Genomic DNA, 19,200 nt, shown 5'->3' with positions numbered 1-19,200 from the left:
GAGCAGGGTAAGCGTTTCAAGTAATTCAGGGTATGATTGCCACTCACCAGTGTTCCAGCCTTTGCAGTGTTGACAAGTGTGCTGTTATAGTGGAGGCCAGTTCTGATGGCCTGGGCGCGGTACTTACTCAGTCACGGAGCGAACTGCAGCTTTCAATTCACGCACCCTGAACAAATCTGAAACTCACCACAGGACAACTGAACAGATGTCAGCGCCAGAAAAATTCAAAAGTTGCCTTTGGGGAAATAGTTTTGAATTGGTCACTGACCACAAACCTTCGATTTATCTGATGAGTGGAAATGGAACGGATTCAGCCAGACTAGTAAGGCTGCTTTCTAAGTTACAAGAGTATAATTTTAATGTGCGGTATATTTTGGGCGGGAGGCATTACAGAGCGGAATGACCGATTATGAATGTGTGTGATTGTGAGTGAAGTCAAGAACAGGAGTGTGCTGTGTGTCATGGATGCTTCACAACACACTATGGGATGTATCTCTGAGAATCAATGGATGTTACCTTTGACATGGACATGGTCCTTCAGAGGTAAGAAGACATTTTTGGAGGCTGGCCACCTGTGAGAAATCTGCAGAAAAGTGTGGCGCCTTATGAACAAGTTTCTGCAAAAACGTCTGTAGAAAATGATCTGGTAACTAGGTAAAACTGGTTTATACCACCTGAAAGTTTGAGAGACAAGTTGATTTGTGTGGCACATGAAGGGCATCCTGGAATGTCTGCAATTAAAAAGTGACTTAGAAAATATTATTGGTGGCCGGGCATGGATGCTTGTGTGGAGCAGTTTGTACGTAAGTGTCCGGGATGCTTGCTATCTGACAAGCAGCGGAAACTCAACATACATAAGGCTAGTACCAATCCTCTACCTTCGCAACCTTGGTTCAAAGTGGCCATAGTTTTTTATAGGACCGTTTCATATGTGTCCACGGCACATGACATTTTTTAATCGTACCAACAGGTTATTATTCTAAATGGAGATCTTCTGAATGTGTTTCTATGCCTACTACTGAGGCGGTTACTGAAGTCTTAGAGAAAGTGTTCATTAATGAGGGAATTCCATAAATACTCGTTTCTGACAACGGCACTCATTTTGTGTCCAAAACAATTCTATAGTTTCTGGGAAAAGATGACATTAAGCAAGAAGGAACACCACTTTACTTTCCGGCGGCCAATGGAGTAGTAGAGAGATGCAATAAATTCTTCCAAAGAAGGAATTGAAACCGCGTCACTTCCAATCTACGTGTACGCAGGTATCTGCGTAAGAAGGTTTGGGGCCATCTCAGCACACCCCATTCCACCAGGGCTTTCCACCTTTCTTTTTACTGAGAGGAGGAGGTGCAGTCTTGCTCCCAGTTGGGCTGCTTTCTCTGGTCAACATTTGGCTGAGATGGGTTTGAAATCTCACTCTGGCGTGGATGAATGTGTCAGTGAGATTTTTACACATAAATACAAAACGACTGAGCGTAAATTTGAGCAGAGTCCCTGAAAACAATTTGACACAGGAGAATAGGAGTTGGTAAAAAAACGGTCAAGGGAGAATCAAATCTCATATATCCTACTCCAATTGTAAGCGTCACACATTCTGCTGTTTTTCTTAAAAATTGTGGATGCTGGAACCAAGGAGCTGTTGCAAGTATTAAACCATCCCAGGAGGAGCCAACAGAGAAAAAGACGCTTGTTTATGATTGCGCGAGGAGTACTTGTATTGCATGGGGTGTAGATAGAGAGGTAAAAGACTTTACTTCTGGCAGTGTCACCACAAATCCCATATATCAGCCAGATAGTCACATTCCTGAAAGTGTCACTGTGAATGATATGAATCCATCTCAAACTCACAGAGTCGAGGTACCAGGAAGAGAGGGAGGAGGCTGAAGAGTCAGAGATCTTAACACTAATGTTTCTAATTCTTCTTCTTCTGATCCCACGTGCAGTGGAACTAGAAGGAAAACTGTTGCCTGTAAAATACAATTATTATTTGTATTAATGGATACCATGTATTCTCATTTTTTAGTGTATTGCTTTTGTTTTTACAGCTTGGTTTGCACATTTCTTATCTTATGGTGAATCAATCAATCAATCAATCATAGCATTTGTAAAGCGCACTACATACCCGTGAGGGTCTCAAGGCGCTAGGGGGGTGCTGCTACTGTTCGAATGTGTATGTAATTCTTACTCTCTTGTCTTTTTAAGAGAGGGAGATGTACTGGGGCTTTGTGTTATTCATATGCACGTGTTCCTTACGTGCACGTGTCTTCATACAGGTTTACTTTTGGCTGTGGATTCTGGTGCCCTGGCTGCTGCTGTTGTATATCTGACATTCCAACCGGATGAAGGGCTTGGGCAGCAGCGTTTCGAGAGGCTCCTGCCTGCTCTTCGTGGTTATTGGTCACCTCTCGACCACACAAAGAAACCTCTTGAGTTAGTTGTTCCACTTCTGTTGCGGGAGATTACACTTTTTACTACACCACACACACCGGCCACTTTCGTTTTCTCTCTGCTTTACTGGACGGCACGATGCTTTCTGTGGGCATGCTGCAGTATGAGATCACACAAGTTTAAAAGGGCTTGTTTAATGTAAACGAAGGGGAAAAAATACAGCAAATGACCCTACACCACCGTTTTTGGACCGAAAAGTAAATATTTCGACTAAAGGGGCTCGGAGATCATTTCATTCACGGTCTGCGCTTTATAAAGTCTCTGGACCCAAAAGAGAATGTGAAGGAGACGCTGAAACCAGTAAAGACGTGCACATGGATTCAAGGCACACGCTGTGCAGTTGGAGCGCCCTGTCCAGGACCAACTTTGGCTGCAGGAACCCAGGGATCGGCCCACAGACACTAAACACACAGCTCTGCCTGCCAGAACCCAGGGATTGGCACACAGACACTAAACACACAGCTCTGCCTGCCAGAACCCAGGGATTGGCCCACAGACACTAAACACACAGCTCTGCCTGCCAGAACCCAGGGATCGACCCACAGACACTAAACACACAGCTCTGCCTGCCAGAACCCAGGGATCGACCCACAGACACTAAACACACAGCTTTGGCTGCCAGAACCCAGGGATCGGCCCACAGACGCTAAACACACAGCTCTGCCTGCCAGAACCCAGGGATCGACCCACAGACACTAAACACACAGCTTTGGCTGCCAGAAACCAGGGATCGACCCACAGACACTAAACACACAGCTCTGCCTGCCAGAACCCAGGGATCGACCCACAGACACTAAACACACAGCTCTGCCTGCCAGCACCCAGGGATCGGCCCACAGACACTAAACACACAGCTCTGCCTGCCAGAGCCCAGGGATCGGCCCACAGACACTGAACACACAGCTCTGCCTGCCAGAACCCAGGGATCGACCCACAGACACTGAACACACAGCTCTGCCTGCCAGAGCCCAGGGATCGGCCCACAGACACTGAACACACAGCTCTGCCTGCCAGAGCCCAGGGATCGGCCCACAGACACTGAACACACAGCTCTGCCTGCCAGAACCCAGGGATTGGCCCACAGACACTGAACACACAGCTCTGCCTGCCAGAGCCCAGGGATTGGCCCACAGACACTAAACACACAGCTCTGCCTGCCAGAGCCCAGGGATCGGCCCACAGACACTAAACACACAGCTCTGCCTGCCAGAACCCAGGGATCGGCCCACAGACACTAAACACACAGCTCTGCCTGCCAGAACCCAGGGATCAGCCCACAGACACTAAACACACAGCTCTGCCTGCCAGAACCCAGGGATCGGCCCACAGACACTGAACACACAGCTCTGCCTGCCAGATTGGCCCACAGACACTGAACACACAGCTCTGCCTGCCAGAGCCCAGGGATCGGCCCACAGACACTGAACACACAGCTCTGCCTGCCAGAGCCCAGGGATCGGCCCACAGACACTGAACACACAGCTCTGCTTGCCAGAGCCCAGGGATCGGCCCACAGACACTAAACACACAGCTCTGCCTGCCAGAGCCCAGGGATCGGCCCACAGACACTAAACACACAGCTCTGCCTGCCAGAACCCAGGGATCGGCCCACAGACACTAAACACACAGCTCTGCCTGCCAGAACCCAGGGATCGGCCCACAGACACTAAACACACAGCTCTGCCTGCCAGAACCCAGGGATCGGCCCACAGACACTAAACACACAGCTCTGCCTGCCAGAACCCAGGGATCGGCCCACAGACACTAAACACACAGCTCTGCCTGCCAGAACCCAGGGATCGGCCCACAGACACTAAACACACAGCTCTGCCTGCCAGAACCCAGGGATCGGCCCACAGACACTAAACACACAGCTCTGCCTGCCAGAACCCAGGGATCGGCCCACAGACACTAAACACACAGCTCTGCCTGCCAGAACCCAGGGATCGGCCCACAGACACTAAACACACAGCTTTGGCTGCCAGAAACCAGGGATCGACCCACAGACACTAAACACACAGCTTTGGCTGCCAGAACCCAGGGATCGACCCACAGACACTAAACACACAGCTCTGCCTGCCAGAACCCAGGGATCGACCCACAGACACTAAACACACAGCTCTGCCTGCCAGAACCCAGGGATCGGCCCACAGACACTAAACACACAGCTTTGGCTGCCAGAACCCAGGGATCGACCCATAGACACTAAACACACAGCTTTGGCTGCCAGAACCCAGGGATCGACCCACAGACACTAAACACACAGCTTTGGCTGCCAGAACCCAGCGATCGGCCCACAGACACTAAACACACAGCTTTGGCTGACAGAACCCAGGGATCGACCCACAGACACTAAACACACAGCTCTGCCTGCCAGAGCCCAGGGATTGGCCCACAGACACTAAACACACAGCTCTGCCTGCCAGAACCCAGGGATTGGCCCACAGACACTAAACACACAGCTTTGGCTGCCAGAACCCAGGGATTGGCCCACAGACACTAAACACACAGCTTTGGCTGCCAAAACCCAGGGATTGGCCCACAGACACTAAACACACAGCTTTGGCTGCCAGAACCCAGGGATCGGCCCACAGACACTAAACACACAGCTTTGGCTGCCAGAACCCAGGGATCGGCCCACTGACACTAAACACACAGCTTTGGCTGCCAGAACCCAGGGATCGACCCACAGACACTAAACACACAGCTCTGCCTGCCAGAACCCAGGGATCGACCCACAGACACTAAACACACAGCTCTGCCTGCCAGCACCCAGGGATCGGCCCACAGACACTAAACACACAGCTCTGCCTGCCAGAGCCCAGGGATCGGCCCACAGACACTGAACACACAGCTCTGCCTGCCAGAACCCAGGGATCGGCCCACAGACACTGAACACACAGCTCTGCCTGCCAGAGCCCAGGGATCGGCCCACAGACACTGAACACACAGCTCTGCCTGCCAGAGCCCAGGGATCGGCCCACAGACACTGAACACACAGCTCTGCCTGCCAGAACCCAGGGATTGGCCCACAGACACTGAACACACAGCTCTGCCTGCCAGAGCCCAGGGATTGGCCCACAGACACTAAACACACAGCTCTGCCTGCCAGAGCCCAGGGATCGGCCCACAGACACTAAACACACAGCTCTGCCTGCCAGAACCCAGGGATCGGCCCACAGACACTAAACACACAGCTCTGCCTGCCAGAACCCAGGGATCGGCCCACAGACACTAAACACACAGCTCTGCCTGCCAGAACCCAGGGATCGGCCCACAGACACTGAACACACAGCTCTGCCTGCCAGATTGGCCCACAGACACTGAACACACAGCTCTGCCTGCCAGAGCCCAGGGATCGGCCCACAGACACTGAACACACAGCTCTGCCTGCCAGAGCCCAGGGATCGGCCCACAGACACTGAACACACAGCTCTGCTTGCCAGAGCCCAGGGATCGGCCCACAGACACTAAACACACAGCTCTGCCTGCCAGAGCCCAGGGATCGGCCCACAGACACTAAACACACAGCTCTGCCTGCCAGAACCCAGGGATCGGCCCACAGACACTAAACACACAGCTCTGCCTGCCAGAACCCAGGGATCGGCCCACAGACACTAAACACACAGCTCTGCCTGCCAGAACCCAGGGATCGGCCCACAGACACTAAACACACAGCTCTGCCTGCCAGAACCCAGGGATCGGCCCACAGACACTAAACACACAGCTCTGCCTGCCAGAACCCAGGGATCGGCCCACAGACACTAAACACACAGCTCTGCCTGCCAGAACCCAGGGATCGGCCCACAGACACTAAACACACAGCTCTGCCTGCCAGAACCCAGGGATCGGCCCACAGACACTAAACACACAGCTCTGCCTGCCAGAACCCAGGGATCGGCCCACAGACACTAAACACACAGCTTTGGCTGCCAGAAACCAGGGATCGACCCACAGACACTAAACACACAGCTTTGGCTGCCAGAACCCAGGGATCGACCCACAGACACTAAACACACAGCTCTGCCTGCCAGAACCCAGGGATCGACCCACAGACACTAAACACACAGCTCTGCCTGCCAGAACCCAGGGATCGGCCCACAGACACTAAACACACAGCTTTGGCTGCCAGAACCCAGGGATCGACCCATAGACACTAAACACACAGCTTTGGCTGCCAGAACCCAGGGATCGACCCACAGACACTAAACACACAGCTTTGGCTGCCAGAACCCAGCGATCGGCCCACAGACACTAAACACACAGCTTTGGCTGACAGAACCCAGGGATCGACCCACAGACACTAAACACACAGCTCTGCCTGCCAGAGCCCAGGGATTGGCCCACAGACACTAAACACACAGCTCTGCCTGCCAGAACCCAGGGATTGGCCCACAGACACTAAACACACAGCTTTGGCTGCCAGAACCCAGGGATTGGCCCACAGACACTAAACACACAGCTTTGGCTGCCAAAACCCAGGGATTGGCCCACAGACACTAAACACACAGCTTTGGCTGCCAGAACCCAGGGATCGGCCCACAGACACTAAACACACAGCTTTGGCTGCCAGAACCCAGGGATCGGCCCACTGACACTAAACACACAGCTTTGGCTGCCAGAACCCAGGGATCGACCCACAGACACTAAACACACAGCTCTGCCTGCCAGCGCCCAGGGATCGACCCACAGACACTAAACACACAGCTCTGCCTGCCAGCGCCCAGGGATTGGCCCACAGACACTAAACACACAGCTTTGGCTGCCAGAACCCAGGGATCGACCCACAGACACTAAACACACAGCTCTGCCTGCCAGAACCCAGGGATTGGCCCACAGACACTAAACACACAGCTTTGGCTGCCAGAACCCAGGGATCGACCCACAGACACTAAACACACAGCTCTGCCTGCCAGAACCCAGGGATCGACCCACAGACACTAAACACACAGCTCTGCCTGCCAGAACCCAGGGATCAACCCACAGACACTAAACACACAGCTCTGCCTGCCAGAACCCAGGGATCGGCCCACAGACACTAAACACACAGCTCTGCCTGCCAGAACCCAGGGATTGGCCCACAGACACTAAACACACAGCTCTGCCTGCCAGAACACAGGGATTGGCCCACAGACACTAAACACACAGCTCTGCCTGCCAGAACCCAGGGATCGGCCCACAGACACTAAACACACAGCTTTGGCTGCCAGAAACCAGGGATCGACCCACAGACACTAAACACACAGCTTTGGCTGCCAGAACCCAGGGATCGACCCACAGACACTAAACACACAGCTCTGCCTGCCAGAACCCAGGGATCGACCCACAGACACTAAACACACAGCTCTGCCTGCCAGAACCCAGGGATCGGCCCACAGACACTAAACACACAGCTTTGGCTGCCAGAACCCAGGGATCGACCCACAGACACTAAACACACAGCTTTGGCTGCCAGAACCCAGGGATCGACCCATAGACACTAAACACACAGCTTTGGCTGCCAGAACCCAGGGATCGGCCCACAGACACTAAACACACAGCTTTGGCTGCCAGAACCCAGCGATCGGCCCACAGACACTAAACACACAGCTTTGGCTGACAGAACCCAGGGATCGACCCACAGACACTAAACACACAGCTCTGCCTGCCAGAGCCCAGGGATTGGCCCACAGACACTAAACACACAGCTCTGCCTGCCAGAACCCAGGGATTGGCCCACAGACACTAAACACACAGCTTTGGCTGCCAGAACCCAGGGATTGGCCCACAGACACTAAACACACAGCGTTGGCTGCCAGAACCCAGGGATTGGCCCACAGACACTAAACACACAGCTCTGCCTGCCAGAACCCAGGGATTGGCCCACAGACGCTAAACACACAGCTTTGGCTGTCAGAACCCAGCGATTGGCCCACAGACACTAAACACACAGCTCTGCCTGCCAGAACCCAGGGATCGACCCACAGACACTAAACACACAGCTTTGGCTGCCAGAACCCAGGGATCGACCCACAGACACTAAACACACAGCTCTGCCTGCCAGAACCCAGGGATTGGCCCACAGACACTAAACACACAGCTCTGCCTGCCAGAACCCAGGGATTGGCCCACTGACACTAAACACACAGCTTTGGCTGCCAGAACCCAGGGATCGACCCACAGACACTAAACACACAGCTCTGCCTGCCAGAACCCAGGGATCGACCCACAGACACTAAACACACAGCTCTGCCTGCCAGCGCCCAGGGATTGGCCCACAGACACTAAACACACAGCTCTGCCTGCCAGAACCCAGGGATCGACCCACAGACACTAAACACACAGCGTTGGCTGCCAGAACCCAGGGATTGGCCCACAGACGCTAAACACACAGCTTTGGCTGTCAGAACCCAGCGATTGGCCCACAGACACTAAACACACAGCTCTGCCTGCCAGAACCCAGGGATCGACCCACAGACACTAAACACACAGCTTTGGCTGCCAGAACCCAGGGATCGACCCACAGACACTAAACACACAGCTCTGCCTGCCAGAACCCAGGGATTGGCCCACAGACACTAAACACACAGCTCTGCCTGCCAGAACCCAGGGATTGGCCCACAGACACTAAACACACAGCTTTGGCTGCCAGAACCCAGGGATCGACCCACAGACACTAAACACACAGCTCTGCCTGCCAGAACCCAGGGATCGACCCACAGACACTAAACACACAGCTCTGCCTGCCAGAACCCAGGGATCGACCCACAGACACTAAACACACAGCTCTGCCTGCCAGAACCCAGGGATTGGCCCACAGACACTAAACACACAGCTTTGGCTGCCAGAACCCAGGGATTGTCCCACAGACACTAAACACACAGCTTTGGCTGCCAGAACCCAGGGATTGGCCCACAGACACTAAACACACAGCTTTGGCTGCCAGAACCCAGGGTTCGGCCCACAGACACTAAACACACAGCTTTGGCTGCCAGAACCCAGGGATCGACCCACAGACACTAAACACACAGCTCTGCCTGCCAGAACCCAGGGATCGACCCACAGACACTAAACACACAGCTCTGCCTGCCAGCGCCCAGGGATTGGCCCACAGACACTAAACACACAGCTCTGCCTGCCAGAACCCAGGGATTGGCCCACAGACACTAAACACACAGCTTTGGCTGCCAGAACCCAGGGATTGGCCCACAGACACTAAACACACAGCTTTGGCTGCCAGAACCCAGGGATTGGCCCACAGACGCTAAACACACAGCTTTGGCTGTCAGAACCCAGCGATTGGCCCACAGACACTAAACACACAGCTCTGCCTGCCAGAACCCAGGGATCGACCCACAGACACTAAACACACAGCTTTGGCTGCCAGAACCCAGGGATCGACCCACAGACACTAAACACACAGCTCTGCCTGCCAGAACCCAGGGATTGGCCCACAGACACTAAACACACAGCTTTGGCTGCCAGAACCCAGGGATTGGCCCACAGACACTAAACACACAGCTCTGCCTGCCAGAACCCAGGGATCGACCCACAGACACTAAACACACAGCTTTGGCTGCCAGAACCCAGGGATCGGCCCACAGACCCTAAACACACAGCTCTGCCTGCCAGAACCCAGGGATCGGCCCACAGACACTAAACACACAGCTCTGCCTGACAGAACCCAGGGACCGGCCCACAGACACTAAACACACAGCTCTGCCTGACAGAACCCAGGGATCGGCCCACAGACACTAAACACACAGCTCTGCCTGACAGAACCCAGGGATCGGCCCACAGACACTAAACACACAGCTCTGCCTGCCAGAACCCAGGGATCGGCCCACAGACACTAAACACACAGCTCTGCCTGCCAGAGCCCAGGGATTGGCCCACAGACACTAAACACACAGCTCTGCCTGCCAGAACCCAGGGATCGACCCACAGACACTAAACACACAGCTTTGGCTGCCAGAACCCAGGGATCGACCCACAGACACTAAACACACAGCTCTGCCTGCCAGAACCCAGGGATCGACCCACAGACACTAAACACACAGCTCTGCCTGCCAGAACCCAGGGATTGGCCCACAGACACTAAACACACAGCTTTGGCTGCCAGAACCCAGGGATTGGCCTACAGACACTGAACACACAGCTCTGCCTGCCAGAACCCAGGGATTGGCCCACAGACACTAAACACACAGCTTTGGCTGCCAGAACCCAGGGATCGACCCACAGACACTAAACACACAGCTTTGGCTGTCAGAACCCAGCGATTGGCCCACAGACACTAAACACACAGCTCTGCCTGCCAGAACCCAGGGATCGACCCACAGACACTAAACACACAGCTTTGGCTGCCAGAACCCAGGGATCGACCCACAGACACTAAACACACAGCTTTGGCTGCCAGAACCCAGGGATCGACCCACAGACACTAAACACACAGCTCTGCCTGCCAGAACCCAGGGATCGACCCACAGACACTAAACACACAGCTCTGCCTGCCAGAACCCAGGGATTGGCCCACAGACACTAAACACACAGCTTTGGCTGCCAGAACCCAGGGATTGGCCCACAGACACTAAACACACAGCTTTGGCTGCCAGAACCCAGGGATTGGCCCACAGACACTAAACACACAGAAGGGAGGGGAGTAGGTACACTGGCGTTGATTGAATGATTCCATCGGTTGGTAATCCCCTCCCCCTTACCTCCAATCACCCAGCGCCAGGATGCTCCTTACGGAGTGACAGCCCGCGCTATATAAGAACCACCTTACATTACATTACATCTCATGATGGTGAAGAATCCACTGTTGGGTTGTAATACAGCATATACAATAAACAGGGTCGAATGGCCTCGCACAGACATAAACATACGTTCGAGTACAAGCAGTTCTGTATATGCAAATGACCAGTGAGTAAGGATTGTTGTGCGCACACAAGTGTATGTATGGCCTACACTCTGGAAGATAAGGTGTGCCTGGAGACAGCAGTCGGGAGCAGTTGTAGAGGGGGAAGTGAACTGGTCTGGGGTTGTGACGTGTGCATCAAACAGGGTGACCTTATCCTGCCAGGCGTCAGGCACGCTGATGGCATGGGAGACACAGATGGCGGTAAAAAGGGCTACTATGATGATGGCGGTGGGGGGCATACGAGATACGATGATGCTTGCTTAGTAAAAGATGCTGTGAATGACACTTCATTGTTGGTAAAACACTGTACCGATGATAACAGCGGCACATGAATCTCGGGTAAGAGTAGTATGCAGATACCAGCATGTCGTACAATGATGCTGGCCTAGTAAATACACTGCTGCTTGCCAGAGGTGCACTAGAAATGGCACGGATGGCAATGCTACGCTGATATTATGATTCAAGTACATGGGCGCACTGATGTTGGTACGAGGCATGCTAATGTTAGTAAGGGTGGCACAGTGATGCTGGTCGCGGGAAACACTGATGCCGTCGGATAATGTACTGGTAACTCCATGCTTGTAGGGAAGGTTGAAAAACTGCTGTAGGGAGGGGTATGCAGAACCTGGATGGGTGACAGCGATTGGGAATGCCCTGAAAAACAAGCGTGATGCGCGTGCACTGCAAGGAATGTGAGGTATGCAGCTGGCACCCGGCCACGCTGCTGCTCGCTCCAGAGCTCCCTAGGCCAGGGGAGAGAGATGACAGGACATGCACCCGCCTTAGGCCAATTGCGTGCGGTCTTTCTTAGAAAGATGCACGCAAAGGCCAATAGCGTGTGAGCAAAAAAAAAAAAAAAACATACGCACTGCCTATGTCCTAGTTGGACTGTATTCAGGTCCTACGTCCACATAATGAGTGTCTATCTAAATTCTTGCACATTCCAGAAAGGGTGGACTGCTGAGCTTGGCAAACGGTAATGGACAAGTCGGGCTAGTTGAGTGCAGGTCATGGGCCATAGAGTTAGATTGGCCTGGAGAGGATTACAAAGGCTAATTTTGATAGTTTTACAGGAAAGACCAATAAAGGCAGCTTACATGTCGGGCCTTAAAGGAGAGTCGTCCGGCCATCTCCATTTCCCGTCCTTATTCCGGAGTCCAACCCAGTAATCCTTGGAGTCTTTGAAACGGGTAAGGATGGCCTGCAACCAAAGATTAATGACGGTGGTTACTCAACACAAAGGCAGCAGAACAGAGTATTGATGCAGCCACTGGTCTGGACAGGCGGGAGATACAGGTCTTAAAATCACAAGAAAATCTCCCCGTTCAATACAGATATAGAGGGGCGATTCTTTCAATGACCATGAACTTGCCATGTAAGCTCTCCTTCCAGGGCCTCCTCAGAAGGTCTCAACAGTGTTCGGAGTCTGAAGATTCCACCTCCAGGGGGGTGAAACTCCGCCTTCAGGGAGGCAGCGGGGGTGAGACTCCGCCTTCTAGGAGGTGGCAGGGTGAGACTCCGCCTCCAGTACTGCCTTCCGTAACACCAAGAAATGTTTTATCATATAAGGGCCTTTGTGTTTTTTCATCTGCTGCAGCTTTAACAATCTTTGTAACATTTTGAGAGTTCAAGGGTCAATTATTTTCATTTTTATCACCTTGGATGTTTTCCCTTTCAAAATAGTTATCATTGCATGCTTCAAGAAGTGCTAGCATTATTTTGATAGTCCAAGGTTTTCTAATATAGGGAGACAACAACCAGCACTACAAATTCACAGTAAAGAGAGGCAAAAAGGCTAAGAGAGCTTTAAAAACACAAATTCTTTCTACCAGGAAAAGTGCAGAGACACCCAGATGAGTGATGATGTGTCAACGCTTACTCAGGCCTTGTGGTATGATAAAAGGCCGTGTCTGACACCACATACATTCGCCAATATCACTCGTTTTTGGGTAAATGCTATTTAATTGTTAATTTTTGTGGGCTGATTCACAAGGACATTTGCATGTGTAAGTTCAATTTAGAGGGTAAACTCACTTTTCCAATCCACATAAAGAGAATTGACACCATTACAGAGATGTACTCATGCACAATATTATCCCTGCATTATGCATGTGTAAATCCACTCCCAGAGGAGGTTGTGGGTACTCAAAACGTTCTCCACAACCCAGTCCTGTGCTGAAACAATTGGATATTTACTCTGTCAAGGGCAGGTGTAAATCCATTTCCTGGGTTGGAATTTAAAGAGAAGAAGCCCACATAAGTGCATTGCTGTAGGTGATGGGGTTTATATTGAGTAGGAAAATACTAATAATAAAATCATCATGATATTCCCACTGGTTTACACATACATATCTTACAGCCACAAACTGACATCCATCTTCGTCCTACCTTGTCCTGTAGAGTTGCTATCGTAGACATGTTTGCATTTTGGGAAGCACAGAACGCGTGACTTGCATCCCAGGACTTGGTCTCGTTGGAAAACAGGTAGCACCTTCCTTCGTACCACATCCACTGACGCGGGCAGGGGGGGTCCAGGCCTCAGAGGGGACAGAAAGCAGATGATCAGGACATGAAAGATGGTGCTTTCTTCTCAGTCATGAAACTGTGGAAACATTGATGTAGGAAGCTTTCTGTGGACCATTTCCTTACAGAGAGATGGAACTGCATTGTGGGTAGGCCTGTGGGCAGGCAGCTGCAGCTCCTCAGAGGAGCTATGATGAAGGGGTAATAGTAAAGGTCTCTTCTTTTAAAACTGGGAGCAGTAGGAAGGAAGCGGTCTCGTCCAACTGGATCATTTTTCCCTCCTAAATTGATACTTTTCATTACCGGTTTGTTTGCACAAATTACAAATAGTATGATATTTTCACATGACCCCTCAAAGGAGGAAGAGCTCACAATAATCAAACAAACACATTTTAATGTTATTTGTTTAAATGTCTGTTCTGAAAGATGTTTCTTGTAGTTGAGGAAGGAGGGGGCAATCTCTACACAGCCATAGCAAATTTAGATTTGGTTTGCGAAAGTATCGATAAAACATACAGTTACTTCATAAATGCAATTAAGAGCAACAATTTCCGTAGACAGTATATTTGAAAGCCTTGTGTGTATGAAGTGGTCGTTTGGTACCACAACACAAGCAGCTGTGGGCTGTGAACTCTGCTCAGCTAACAGAGCTTGCAGAGTTTTACCATCTCCACGTTCCGTTGGGAGCACGGAGTTCAGGCTCAAACTCTGACTCCGCCGTGTAGCGGAGTTATCTCCTGTACCCACCTCCCTTTAGTAAAACAACTTTACCTTTACATGCTAAAAATCATATGGGCAAATCCCAAAAGTGAACTTTGAAACCTTTCAGGCAGTGAGAGGTGATGATTTTGGGGTCCCCCTTAACCTAGGACCACCCCAAGCAAACTTATGGGCAAAAATACAATGCCAACCAAAGGCCCCGCAAAGCATTATGGGGCGAGATTCTAGAGTGCAGTGAATATTATAGTATCGGCTCGCTGAGCCGGCAGAGCTGCTGCTGCTTAAGGAATGGTTTCCTCCAAGTCTGGTGGGTCTGATGGAGGTGCCCATCCCACTGGGCACCTCAGTGATTCTTGGTGGTGGACAGCTCGGTGAGCCCACCCCGGCTGTTCTCGCCAGCTCCCTGCCCCAGCAGTACCCATGCGTGCTGTCTCAGTCAGGTGCCAGCAACAGCGGGCAGACGGCAGCCCTCTGAGGTCGGCTCCTGGTCCCCTCAGACACCAGCACGGAGGAAACACACGAAGCGGAATAGGGTCCCGAGGACGCAAGGAGGCCAGGTGCAAGGAGGAGGGCAGCCCATCGCCAGACCAGGCCCTGAGCTGCCCTCCACCAAGGATCACTGTTGAGGTGAAGTCTGGTGGGTCTGATGGGCACCTCCATCAGACCCACCAGACTTAGAGGAAACCATTCCTCAAGCAGCAGCGGCCCTCGGGTGAGCGGGAGAGCCGATACTATAATATTCACTGCATTCTAGAATCTCGTTCCATAATGCTTTACGGGGCCTTGGGTTGGGATTGTATTTTTGCCCATAACTTTGCTTGGGGTGGTCCTAGGAGGATGGGACCATCACCTTATCGTTCAGCATGATGTGGTCTTTGTGTTCAAGGCATCTGTTTGGTCCTCTCTCTAGGTTAGGGGGGACCCAAAAATCATCATCTCTCTCACTGCTTGCTATATTTTCAATTTCACTTTTGTGAGATAACTATCTGCTCTTTAGCATGTAATGGTAGAGTTGTTTGTTGCTTTACCAAAGGTGTGTGAGGTTTCCGTTTTATTAATTAGGGTGGAGCGGAGCAACAGAGTGGAATTTTTACGGATTTTATTTTCAATTCTGGGGAATTCTGCGTAGTGTTACTCCGCCAACTCCACCCACCCTTAAACATAAGTTGGGAGCCAGGCAGCATTGCACAGCACTGTGGGTGCTATGGGAAACTAAAATAATGATTTCTGTACATCAGTTAGGAATGTACACATTTAAGTTGCACAATGGCATTCTAGGTCACATGTTTACTGTTACCTTCGTGACATATTTACAATTCCTGTGTAGTTAGTTAAGCGATTTGCCCAGAATCACAAGGCTTTCAGTCAAGTGCTCGAGCCAGGCCTGGAATTGCAGGCCACGAGGTTCCAAAGTCAGCAGCTCAGCCACTAGACCACACGTCTGCCTTGGGAATGTAAAACAGTTACTTAGGGATTTGCTTGCATTAGTTAGAATCTACATATTTATTCAATTAATTTTAAAGTTTCTTTCAGAGACAATATGTAAAGGCACCAGAGCTGTACACAACTAGATTTCAAATAATAAATCTACCCCTAAATATGTGCACTTTTCCCAGTTAAAAATTAGGCTGGAGTTAAAATAGTTAATTCAACAACCCGCTAAATATAAGCACTTTCTCCAATATTTGAGGAACTGGTATCAGAATAGTAAATTCTTCCTCACCCAAGAATAGGCACCCCCCCCAATGTTTGTGGGACTGGAGTTAGAATGTAATATCAATGTTTGTGTGGTTGGGTCAGAGTAAGATATATGATTTTAAAGTATATCATTTTTAAAATGTTAATAGGATTTATACGATATGAATACATTTTTGTGTTCCATGTTTATATATGTTTGTAAAATTCAAGATACTTTTAACTAATATACTTACTTTTTTAAAAGATGTGATTTTCTAAGGAGTTATTTTTAAATATTTAATAGTTTAAGGTTTTTAAAATGTTTCTTTGTCCGTTTCATTTAGTCATGCATTTAATGGTAAAGATTTAGGGCCTCATTTCGAAGCCGGTTGGACTAGCGTCCTTCCGGCATCGTGTCAGAAACAGGACCGCCTGACATGGAGTAGGCGGTCCCACTTCCCAAAATACAATGAGACCGCATTCACGGCGGTCGGAAAGTGTATATTTCCTATCGTGGCTTGGCTGCAGGCTGCAGCACAAGCCGCAAAAAGAAAAAGTAACTTTTTAAACATTCATGTTTAGGATGTTTAGTGGGGCAACATAGGTGCCCCCCAGGCTTCATATCTGAGGCCCACAGGGGACAGCGGCCCAGCTAGGTGCCCCAAAAGACCCTTCCTGCCAGCCTTTTCATGCTGGAAGAACCAACATGAAAAGGCTGCCGGAAACATGCATCATAATCCCCATGGCAGCGCCTGAGCAGGCACCGCCTCCATTTTGAGGATTTCGATCCACCCTCCGCCCCAGCGGGCTTTTTGAGCCTGTCGGAGGCAGAGCCGATTCCCCCGCAGGTATCGGTCGGACCACCTCTATCATAATACGGCGGTCGGACTGATGCCTCAGATGTCGGGTGGACGTCCACCGATGAGCCGTCAGATGGCCTTCCGCCTGACATTGTAACAAGGCCTAGAATTTTCATCTTTTGGAAACTGAATTTTAAATTAGAACAATTTAAATTGAAAGAAGGTATTGTAATTAAAATGATAGAATATCATTTTTTTTTAATGCAAGTATGTTTCGAGGATAATATTTAGGGTATAAAACACATATGATAAATTATGGAGACTGATTACTTAGATTGAAAATGCATTTTTAGAATTTTACTAAAGATATTTTTTAGTTAGTATTATTCACATAAATACATTTAATTTTGTATCAACTAGAATCTTTTTCTGCACTATTTTTCCAATATCGTTGTTAAACTGCACAATATTGCAGCCAATATTTTTGAATTTTGTACATTTATATTTCCAACAGTTTTGCTATTTTAATTTTAAACATGTTGAATCAATATTTTTGTAACCAATATCTAGAGAATCATATTTTTGTTTTCACCTTATGAGTTACCCCAGTGCATCTAATGGCTGTATTCACCTTCTGAGCCAGGTAGTGGGTATCCCGACTGCCACATCCATTACCATACACCTCACCCAAAGATCTCATGGTTCCTGCCTCCACTCGGGTGACCCAGTGTTCACCAGTCAGCTTTCCCACTTACCAAGTCAGGGGACCTAGAGCTGAATTAAAACCCCCTCTTGTATGACTATTGACATTTAAGCAGATCTAATAACATTTGCTGTCCCTGATCACTTCACCAATAGATGTTAAACAATGGTGGCCATCACAAATTTCAATATTTTTAGAATGCAAGTAACTAGATTTTGCCAATTGCCTACATCTCAGTCCTTTTCTATCCTCCTATCCTATCCCATCCCCTCTTGGCCCATTAAACTGAATCCCCCTTTTTGAACCTCTCTCCATACTTAGATTTTAATACATCTTCTGCATTTTAATGCATCTCTCTGAACAGTCTGTCTTTTATTTCTATGAACATGTGCTACCAATGATGCATTAACTGTTGGCTTGGAGAATCTTCTTTTCCCGTCTTGAGTAATCCTACACTTTTGCTGCTAGTCTTGATTCCAAAGTCTCTGAAGAAGGTTTTGGTGTCTTCGGAGACGAGTGGGACTCCTCTCGGTAGAGCTAGCCCTACCCTTAATGAAGTCCCAGCCGGCCATCTCTTTCGAATAATGGACCCTCCGATTTGCATTAATACTTACTAGTAATAGATTCCATGACGCGATCCCTCCCCTCTTGTCCATTCTGCGTTCCTGTGGTAGCAAAGAAGGCATGAGTTAACTTAAGGTACTCTGAATTATTTCTAATGCAATGCATCACAATATACTGCTTAGTTTATCATTTCACCCCACATGAAGGCAGGTCCAATGAAGATAGCCGAGGCGACAAACCTCCAGATTGCCCTCAACACAGACCCTTCTCAATATACTATCAACATGTTGTCACATTAACCCAGGTTAGGGAAATTTCTAGGCCAGGGCTCCCTTTGTCCCTCCCTAATTTCTGATCAGAAAGGTTAATGGCAACCAGGTGCTCATTTGATTGTGCCCATAGTGTGGGTACTCCTGCTTGGAGCCCAGATCTGTCCCTTTCTGCTGCTCAATGGAAGATTGTAATGTAGTCCACCACTGCAGATCCCAAAAAGCTACATACTATGGCCGTATTTGGACAGCTCACAATGACAATCAGACATGGGAACATGTTAACAAAGTCCATTCCAGCAGATCAATCCACCGTTTGTTCCTCCAATCTGTAGCTTCTTTGTCTTTGCCAATGGTTTTTAGCCGCACTGTACAGCATCCCCAATGTACAGGTAGGTGCGCGCACCACGTAAGATTTGGACTGGTAAATTAAAAAAAAAAAAAGAAATTGTGCTAAAGCGTTTTCTTTTTTTCAGACGTGGGGGACAGCACAGAGGAGTGTGGTGGGCTGAAGCAACACTGAAGGCTGGGGTGAAGGAAAGCAATACGGAGAGCCAGTCTGGGGACAAGCAACATGGATGGCGGGATGGGGAGCAG

At 50.0% G+C, this 19,200-nt stretch overlaps 1 protein-coding gene across 2 annotated transcripts in view; it reads right to left on the bottom strand.

Annotated features, from left to right (window-relative positions):
* LOC146813412 (C-type lectin domain family 2 member B-like) overlaps window positions 1–19,200 on the bottom strand; it is a 74,914-nt gene that overhangs the window by 12,739 nt on the left and 42,975 nt on the right. For both annotated transcript variants that reach the window (XM_085620187.1, XM_085620186.1), the window contains exons 3-5: window positions 18,385–18,435; window positions 13,736–13,884; window positions 12,445–12,548 (exon numbers count right to left, since the gene is read on the bottom strand). In XM_085620187.1, the coding sequence (XP_085476313.1) occupies window positions 12,445–12,548; window positions 13,736–13,884; window positions 18,385–18,435 (304 nt within the window). The remainder of the gene's footprint in view (window positions 1–12,444; window positions 12,549–13,735; window positions 13,885–18,384; window positions 18,436–19,200) is intronic.

Source organism: Triturus cristatus, chromosome 7 (assembly GCF_964204655.1).
Source record: "Triturus cristatus chromosome 7, aTriCri1.1, whole genome shotgun sequence".
NCBI lineage: Eukaryota > Metazoa > Chordata > Amphibia > Caudata > Salamandridae > Triturus > Triturus cristatus.
Note: the sequence above shows the minus strand (reverse complement) of the source record. Positions and strands in the feature narration are given on the sequence as shown.